Source organism: Tenrec ecaudatus, chromosome 4 (genome assembly GCF_050624435.1).
Source record: "Tenrec ecaudatus isolate mTenEca1 chromosome 4, mTenEca1.hap1, whole genome shotgun sequence".
NCBI lineage: Eukaryota > Metazoa > Chordata > Mammalia > Afrosoricida > Tenrecidae > Tenrec > Tenrec ecaudatus.
Window position 1 is genome coordinate 19754971 of NC_134533.1, and position 9875 is coordinate 19764845.

At 36.7% G+C, this 9875-nt stretch overlaps 1 protein-coding gene across 1 annotated transcript; it reads right to left on the reverse strand.

Annotated features, from left to right (window-relative positions):
* Positions 1-5878: 5878 nt before the first annotated feature.
* On the reverse strand, positions 5879-6817 carry LOC142445714 (olfactory receptor 5J3-like). The gene has a single exon (XM_075547646.1). The coding sequence runs from the start codon at positions 6815-6817 to the stop codon at positions 5879-5881; it is 939 nt and encodes a 312-aa protein (XP_075403761.1).
* Positions 6818-9875: the final 3058 nt, after the last annotated feature.

A 9875-nucleotide genomic window follows, 5' to 3' on the forward strand; every position in this document is an offset into this window, starting at 1 on the left:
TCTATCAGGGCTGGTGTGGAGAGAATGAGAGGACCTGGGGAACAAACAGGAATGCAGGCGGTGTGAGCGAGCACTGAAACTGATGGTGATGATGTATACGCAACTCTCTTCAAAAGCAACTCAACTCTGGAAGTGTGCATTGGATATCAAGAAAACTGTTTTTTAAATGAGGCATACTGGAGATGATTTATTCTATCCAATACATTTTCTGAATCAGCATCTCAAAGGAACGCAGGATAGGCTGAAAAGCGAAAACACAAGAAGGAATTAAAAGAATTAAAAGAAACTTCTTGTTGTGCTGTGTAAATTGTTTACTTTCAAACTATAATGATCTTTGAACTGTGGGTAATGAAGCTTTCTCCCTAGCTAATATATATATATGTGTGTGTGTGTGTGTGTGTATATATATATATATAAAGACCGTTGTTTTCATGAAAGATTCCACCTTACCCTTATAAGTGCAGCATCATTGTATTTTGAGTGTTTCATGGTTTAACACTATTGCAGTGCCAACTTCTAAACAAAAAGTTAAACTTGGGCTTCATTTCAAATTACTTAGAAGTGATGGAACAATGCCGTCAGAAGTGTAGATCTGCTGCATACACGGCTAGATGTGTGAATGAAATCTAGCAGTCTTTAAACAAACACGAGAGCGGGTCAAAGGTGTGGGCAGTAGCGCTGCAGCTCATAAGTGCATGGGCTTATTGTGGACAGAGCAGGCTTGAACGTGACTGTGCAATCAGTGGGTGTCTGGAGCCCTGGTCTCTCGGCAATGCTCTGTTCTTATCCTAGCTAGGATGCCTTCAAATAAAGGGTGAGTCCCAACAGTGGCTTCTATGTGATCTTCTCAGTCACTTGTATTCAGCAGAGAGGTCATCCCAGAAAGTTATGGCATCTTATGGGGTAGCTAGAGGTGTTGGGGGAGTGGGCATTTTGAGGGGAGGGATTTTCAAAAGGTGTTGTGGGAATTGTTGGGCGGAGGATTTCCAAGGTCCAGCTTGGTAGGTTTCTTGAAAGACACAGGATGGTCACTGGGGCTTGTTGTAAAGAAGTTTTAAGAACTTGTTAAAACCTGCATTTCTAATTAAAAGGCCGAGAAAATACTCAGAGGAATTATTTTCTTCACAACTATGCTCCTGCTCAGGAAGTTCAATGGAAAACCTTACCCATGGGTCCTACAGCCCTGGTCTTGTCCTTTCAGACAAGATCCTCTGTCCCTTACTTTTGCTTCCACAACTCAGAGTATTTCTTCAAAAAAAAAAAAACCAGTATTTGATTCTCTCAAGAACAGTATTTGTGTCCCTCAGATATTTGAATGGAAGATTTAAGGAGATAAAAACATCACCATCAGAAGTATACAGATCTTGATAGCGGGCATGTGGGTAACAATAGCTTCACGTGTTGATAACCAACCAATCAAACAAACAAACAATACCCAAAAAAACAAATAGTTTTAATAAGTGTTCCCTAGCAATACTTTTTTACTTACTCTTGTAAGTTCTTTTCATCTCCAAATTATTTAGCCGCCTGTCTTATCTAGGTAGACATGCATACATTAATAAGCACAAAAACTCGGCAAAGCTAAATAAAACAACAGAGGAAGTAAAAAAACAGCAAAACAATAGCAATATCTGCAAAAACAACAGCAAAAAAATAAAACTCCACCGACAAAAATGGAAAGGCCTATAAGTAGTTCCAGGTGTGTTTTTTGGTGTCATGGGGTGCCACACTTTTTTCCAATAACTGATTTCGCTATTCGCCAGTGATTTTATCACTTTGCTAGCCTTGCTACTCTGTTTGCATGCCCTTAGTGTTTCACCCCAGAGTGATGGGGTCAGATTATGCACAGTTCCTACACTGAGCCTCCAGTATTGTCCCCTGCACCACTATGGTTTAGTGAGAGATACCATGTCTCATGGTGCGGCTGGTTCTTTCGTCCTCTGTGTGCATTGTCTGTTCTGAGCAGGAATATCACCCTCATGGCTTGGTGGGACAGGATGTCCTCCACACCCCTCCACCCCCCAGGTGCTTTTATCTGAAGTGGATTCTTCTGAGGGGTGGTGTGTGCACCCAGTTGGGGCTGGCTGGTAGACATCTCTATTGGTTCCCTGGGACATGCAGGTCTGTTGTATTCACGTCTTGGCACGTCAGGTTGAAGCCTGGTGTCTCGCCCCCTCTCTTGTGGAGATATAAGCAATACTCTCTCCTTGGGTGGGATGGTGCCCTGCCCCCCACTTACCCATGACTTTTTTCCCTCCTTTTCTGCTCTTATTAGTTGGCTGCCATATGTATCCCTGGATTGAGTTTGCCCCCTGCCATAGTTGTTGAACAATATCACCCCAGGGATGTATGTATATAGTAGCTTTTCTCCTATGTCACCCCTCTTTTTTTTAAGCTTACCTCAGTGAACTCATGTTGTAGTTGTCCTTTTATGCTTGGCTTACTTCATTTGCCATGGTTTCCTCCAGTTCTTCCCTTAGGTGTCAATGTGCTTCATGTGTTCATTGCTTCATTTTAAGGATGTATAGTACTCCATTGTACTTATCCACCACAGTTTTTGGATCCATTCATCCGTTGATGTAAATTTGGGTAGTTTCCAAATCCTTGCAATTGTGAATTGTGTCGTGCTGAATATGGGAGCACAGATGTCAAGCTGTGGTTTGTGTCTTGCCTATTCTGGGTATAGGTCCAATAGGAGGATTTCTGGGAAATATGATAGCTCAATCTCCATTTGTTTTATATATTTTCAGATCAGTTTCCATAATGGCTGAACATACCTGAGGTCTACCAGCAGTGGACGAGAGTTTCTATCTTTTCACAACCCCTACAATACCTCCTACTTTCTGACTTTTTGAATTGGGCTATCTTTGTGGGTATTAGATGGTATCTCATAGTTGTTTTAATTTGTTTTTCTCTTATGGTTAATGATCACGAACATTTTCTCGTATGTTTATTGGCCATTTGGATTTCTGCCCCTGTGAAACTTCTGTTCAGGTTCTCTGCCCACGTCCTTAATGGACAGTTAGTTTTTTTTCTTATTGTAAGCTTTAAAAATATTGTAGATTTTAGTAATAATGCATTTGTCTGATGTGGCATTCCTAAAGATGTTTTCCTATCCGGTGGACTCTCTTATTACTCTCTTGGTGAATTCTTTCAATGTACAGAGGTGTTTTATCTTCAGTATATCCCAATTTCAATTTGTGACTCCTCTATATTTTCATGCACCTCTATTTGTGAGTGCCTATGTATTCCCTATGCCAAGGTTCTCAGGTTTGTCCCAATACCCTCATTAATGACCCTAATATTTTCAGGTTTTACCTCAAGGTCTCTGATCCACCTTCAGTTCATTCTTATGCAGGGAATGAGGGAAAGGACTTGCTTCACTTTTCTGCAGGTAGATATCCATTTTTTACAACAAAATATGGATATCTACCTGCAGAAAATTATCTGCTTCCCATTAGATATTTTGGAGGGCCCTTATCAAAAATCAGTTGACTGTACAATGATGTTTTTATTTCTGGGTTTTTCAGCTCTTTTCCATTTGTCTGAATACCTGTCCTTATACCACTACCACATTGTTTTGACTACTGAAACAGTATAATATGTGCTAAAGGCAGGTACAGCAAAGCATTCCACTGTGTCCTTCTTCTTGAGGAGGTGTCTGCTAATTTTTGACTTCTTCCCTCTCCATATTAAATTGGCAATCAGGTTTTTTTTAATTTTGGAAGAAGGATGATGGCATTCATATTGAGATAACATTAAACTTGCATAGTGTCTTGGGTAGCACTAACATCTTTATTATAACAAGTCATCCACTCCACGAGGATGGAATATTCTTTCATTTGTTGAGGTCACTCATTGTTTCTTATAATAGTGTTCTGTAGTTTTCCTCATACAAATATTTTACTTTATTTTATCTTAGTCAGATATATCCTTAGATATTTCAATTTGTGCTTGGCTATTTTAAAGGATACTACCTTTTTAATTGCCTCTTCTGTGATCTTGTCTGGGGTGTATAGCAGTCTAATAGACTTCTTTATGTTGATCTTGTATCCTACCACTCTGCCATATTCCTCTATTGCTTCTAACACTGCACTTGTGGAATTTTGGGGATTTTTTATATAAAAAATATATTATCTGTGAATAGTGACAATTTTGCCTCTTGCTTCCCCAGACAAATATTTTTGATGGTTTGTGTTTTTTTTTTGTCATATTGTTAGCTAGGACATCCAGTACAATGTTAAATGGAGTGGGGACAAGGGGCATCCTTGTCTGGTCCCCTTTTCAGTGGGATTGTTTTAATCTTTTCTCCGTTAATTACCATGCTAGCTGTTGGTTTTGATGTATACCTTGCATAATGAGGAATTTTCCTTTCATTCCTATCTTCTTCAGTATCTTTAATAGTAGTGGGTGTTGGATATTGTCAAATGCTTTTCCCACATCTATTGATATTATCATGTAGTTATTCTAACTTTCATGTCAATGTGGTAAATAATAATAATGGTCTTTCATAAATTAACCACCCTTGCATCCCTGGTGAAAATCCCATTTGGTCACTGTGAAATATTTTTTTCCTTTGTACTGTATTGGCCAGTATTTTGTTAAATATTTTTGCATCTATATTCATTAGGGATATTGGTTTGCAATTTTTAATTCTTGTGGGATTCTTTCACACATTAGATATCAGACTTACACTAGCTTCGTAAAAAATACTTGATAATTTTCTGTCTTTTGCTATGTTTCTAGATCTTTTTGAAATAAATACATATATTCACAAGTTTATATACATGAATATATCTTTCAGCCTTTGTTAATTTATTTGCCAATTATACAGTTTCAAAGTTTTTTATTCATTGTAGAAATATTCCCTGAAAATAAAAGTCTAATTATGTTTCAAATTTGGTTGCTAATTTTATGAATTCTGTTAAATTATCGTACTTATCTGTATTTCCTACTCCAGAAAATTTATATTTTTATAGGCTTAGAGTAATTTCCCCCTAATTGTTCTTATATCCACTATATTGATAGCAGCATCACTCTTTTTCCCTGAAGAATCCAGTTATATTTCACTTAAAGTTTCACCTCATGGTCATTTGAGTTTTAAACTCATTGTCTTCATCAATATTCTTTCACATCAATGACCTGAAATGACTTTTCAGGTTTATTTTCTACTGTTTTTATTTAACGGCTCCATGTTAAAGATTAAAAATTGATTCCCATGCCTTTAAATAGTCCTTCCCATTTTCCATAGTTCACTGCTCCCAGTTTGTCTAGCGTATTTTCCTCCATATCTTAAACTTCTCTGGTATCGAAATGTGTTCTCTATATTTGTTGTTTACCATCGCCATTTGTCCTATGACACTATTGAGGCATGTATACTTAACACACAATGGAAGACACATATTGTGTGGGAATATGTCTGTAAGTATATATATATATATATATATATATATATATAATTTTACTTGACTATGGCATTCTTAGAACAAAGTCAATTTGCAGGAAAATTCTTGGACAATTAGGCAAAGGGAATATATTACTTTTTAGGACAAATATATATGATAAATTCCTCTGGATACTGTACCCTTTTGACTTGAAGCAATAGATCTTACTCTTTTAAATTCATGGCCAGCTCTTTCACATTATAGCAAAAATATGTCAAAACAATTTATTTCTTTTAAGGAAATGAAAAATTAAAATGAAATTTAATATAATAACTATTCATAATGTTAATTAGAGTCACTCTAATTTTCATGTCAATATGCCATTAATTGCATATCTTTATTATATTTACTTTTATGATTATATTTGTGAAACAATATTATAGTTCTCCTATCTCTACAGATTAATGTCATCTCAGAACCACCATGTCACGGAGTCATGTGTGGATTCTCTTACACAATATTGACCTTTTAGCAGCATCTTTTACATCTTTATTCCTAAGACTATAGATCAGTGGGTTTAGCATGGGCATCACCAATGTATAAAACACAGCTGAAACTTTCTCCTGTTCCAGAGAATATTGGGAGCTGGGTTGGATATAACTAAAGGTCACAGACCCATAGGATAAGGTGACAACAGTCAGATGAGAGACACACGTGGAGAAGGCTTTGCGCCTTCCCTCAGTTGAGCGGATTCTCTGGATGGCAATGATGATGCGGACATAGGAGACCATGATGATAATGAAAGTGAACATAACAATGCAACCAGAGAAGATCAAAAGCAGCATCTCATTGGTGTGGACATCAGAGCAAGAAAGCTTTAAAAGAGGGGGGATGTCACAGAAATAATGGTTCACAATGTTAGGACCACAAAAGTCTAGTCTGAGCAAACCAATTGTGTGCGTCAAGGAATTAATGAGTCCACCTAAGTAAGAGATAAGGACCATGCTAATGCAGAGCCTTTGAGTCATGATGACTGTGTACAACAGGGGACTAGCTATTGCCACAAAGCGGTCATAAGCCATCACAGACAGGAGGATGCCATCTGTGGTTACATACACTGCAAAAAAGAAACTCTGCAGCACACAACCAGAAAAGGTGCTGGATTTATGCTTTGATAAGAAAATTACCAGCATCTTAGGAGCAATGCTGGTAGAGTAGCAGATATCACAGAAAGAGAGGTTGCTCAGGAAGAAGTACATTGGTGTGTGGAGTCGGGTATTTAACCTAATTAAAACAATCATCCCTCCATTGCCTAGCAGAGTGATGCAATAAATGAAAGCAAAGATCAAAAAGAGAGGTATCTGCAAATGAGGATTTTCAGTTAATCCTACTAGAAGGAATTCCTTCACACTTGTCTGATTCCAACTTGCCATGTATGGATTTAGGTTTTAGGTGTAGCTCTCTTTAGTGGAAGAACAAGAAAATATCACTCAGATGAAAAAATATGGCTTCTTTCATGATCCGGTTTTCATAATTGCATGGAATAATTATGTTTGCCCTGCAGTCAAATGAAGAAAAGAAATGAACTTCAGTTTGATGATAATAAAATCATTTACAGGTATGCAACGTTTTGGAATTAGAAATGATTCCACATCCAGGTTCTCAGTTTCCACATCACCAAAACAAATATAAGATAATTCTCCTGATCACAAAGCTATTGATCAATGCAAAATGTCTGGTCCCACACCTTTGTCGTAGCCTATGAGATATGGAAGCTCACTGTTCTCAGAATAATAACATGTTAAAAAATCTGCCCTTACCCTGAAACTATCATATTCATGTTGATCTATACACAGTGGAGCTCATGGTCCTGCCTTCAATAAAATAAAAAAAAACCCTTCTTTCTCCAGAAATCTCAGAACTCAGAAAGACCCCTTTCAACCTCATCTTATGGCCAGATCTTGTGAGCAAGGAATAAAAGCCATCATTATTTCTTTTAAATTACTACTTAAAATTAGAGTATGGTAAGGATGCAGCATCCTATTTCATTCACATAAGAGTAGGTTATGTATTTTTTTGGTTCTATAATTTTATTAGCTTTTTCAAAAGCTGTTTTCTATGAAGCAACCTCTATTTGCAGTAATCAATGTCCTCAGTTGAAAACCACCAGCTTCTCTGAGAAAGAAAGACTGCACTTTCTATTCCCGTAAAGAATTACAGTCTTGGGAACTCATAGGGATTCTATCCTGTCCGATAGCAGCCACTGTGAGTTGGCTGCTATCCTGTAGGGCCACTGTGAGTTGACTTAGATTCAGTGTCAGTAAACTTGGATATACATATGTAATAGTATATCAATCTCTGTCTTCATATAAACAGCAGATTTTCTACCTTTGTCAGGTCCTTTCTATGTCTATTGCACTGGAGAATAGATTCAATATTTAGAAATCAGTTCACTGAAAATGTTTTCTGTGTAAGGCACCTCTCTACTGTGTTGGAATTAGAGTGAGAGTTAGGGTTATTCTTCAAGGTGTTGCTAAATTAAAACTATATTCTCCATTTTTATTTATAAATTATTCCCTGTCTATGTTTTTATCTGTTGTCATGTGAAATAAAATAAATCAAAGTCCCACTGTAGCATGAATAAAGTAAAACAATTTGCCTGGAAGCAGCAATGTGATAATCCTAATAATATGGATCATAGAATAGAGAATCAAAATTAATTCATTATTGGAAATAAAGTCAACTTAAAAAAAAAGAATGCCAAAGGACATTTTATTTGTTCCTTTAAAGTACCCTGTTTTATTTTGGGAGGCTGCTAGTAGAAAAGCATTAGAATAAAGTAGAACAAGGACAATCTGGAATCTGATATTACCTTTGACATTCTATCTCTTTTACTTACCGGAAAATATTCCACAAAACAGAACCAAGGCACTAGAATATATATGATATAAACTGGATTTGTTATTATAAGTATCAGAGTTCATATAACACCACTATGCATTATACTAATCTGTTTGTATAGTCTTCATTTATTGTTTGGGGCTATAGAGGAAAGAATATAAATTCCCTGCTGCTTTAACTGATGTACAATTTCAAACAGATTTTTCTAAAAATGACCTGACTCATGTTACAAAACTAAGTGTCAATATCACAGCACAGAAAAACAGGACTCAGGTATGAAAGAAAGTGACCAGAGAGGAAGTCAAGAGCACAGGAAAGATCACATGGGCTGAATGTGGAATCAAAGGGCTACCACTGTTTTCCCCAGTACTCATCATGTTAGCGATGGGTCCCTGAAGAACGAACCAAACCCAGAAACCCATAAATGTCAGTGTAGTCTTAACATATGCTTAAATTGTGCAAAGATATATCTTATCAGTTTATTATGATAAACTACATAAAGCTATGTCTTTCCTTTTCTGTGTTTGACATTGCAATGCAAGCTTTTTTTTTTTTTCTCTATTACCAGTAAAAAAAGTGTCCTAACTGCAGAGCATGGGGGAAACAGACCTAAGTAACCCAGCAGTCCACATTTGTATCTCAGAAGACAGCTATGATTTTCACTGTTTTCATTGGCTGGTTTCGGAGGTAGAGCACCAGCTCTTTCTTCTGAAGTGCTTCTGTGTTCACTTGAGCCTGCACCTTTTCAGATTGGAGCTGAGCACATAAACCATTAGAACCAAAGTCCTTCTTAATACTAATTGTTAAGATTTACTGGGTGCAATTGTCTGCACTAATAAGTTATTGTAGAAAATTCAATATGATTTCTTATGTTTTAGACCAGTGCTTCCCATAGTTCGTCATATTGCCCTCTGGGTGGGGTCCTGGAATGATCCATATCTAGGGTGCTACAAAAGCAGTGTCCAATATTTTTACCCTGCGTTATGGTCTATAGTGTAATCGTTTTTCATTGCTTGCACGCCTTGAGTTATTTTTTTTTCTGAATAGGGATTTATAGGACACATAAATTTGGTTTTCTATGGGTTAGACCTAAGGAAAAGTGAAGCACTGAGAGATTAAATCACCAAATCAAAGGGATTGGGTTATTAGTCTCGAAGCTAGGATTAAAAAATGGTCGGTCATCAGCCTCTTGAATCCCTTTGCTTTTCATTCATATACTTCTTCTCTAGTGTTTTCCATCAGCTATATCCACCTTTCTTGCACCAAACCAAGTATAAAAAGGACAAGCATATTTACTGTAAATCTAAACATGTTTGGAATATTTTGTTGTACTTGAGGCTGCACAATGGGAGTAATAAAGGAATTTTTAAAAAGATAGTTCAGAAAGTATTGCCACTAAACATTTAATAACCATGTTGCCATTTCTGAGATTTCCCCACTGATTTTCTGTGCATTTGAACAGAATTATCAAAAAGCAGTATTTTTTCCCAATAAAATCAAGCAACTCCATATGATTTTAATTGGTTTATTTTGCTATTTTTAACAGCCATTGTTTTTTTCTGGTTGAACTCATTATTAAAAACAAAAAAA

Coding starts and splice junctions, on each gene's coding strand:
- LOC142445714 (XM_075547646.1), bottom strand. CDS start 6,817: ATGGCAAGTTGGAATCAGACAAGTGTGAAGGAATTCCTTCTAGTAGGA.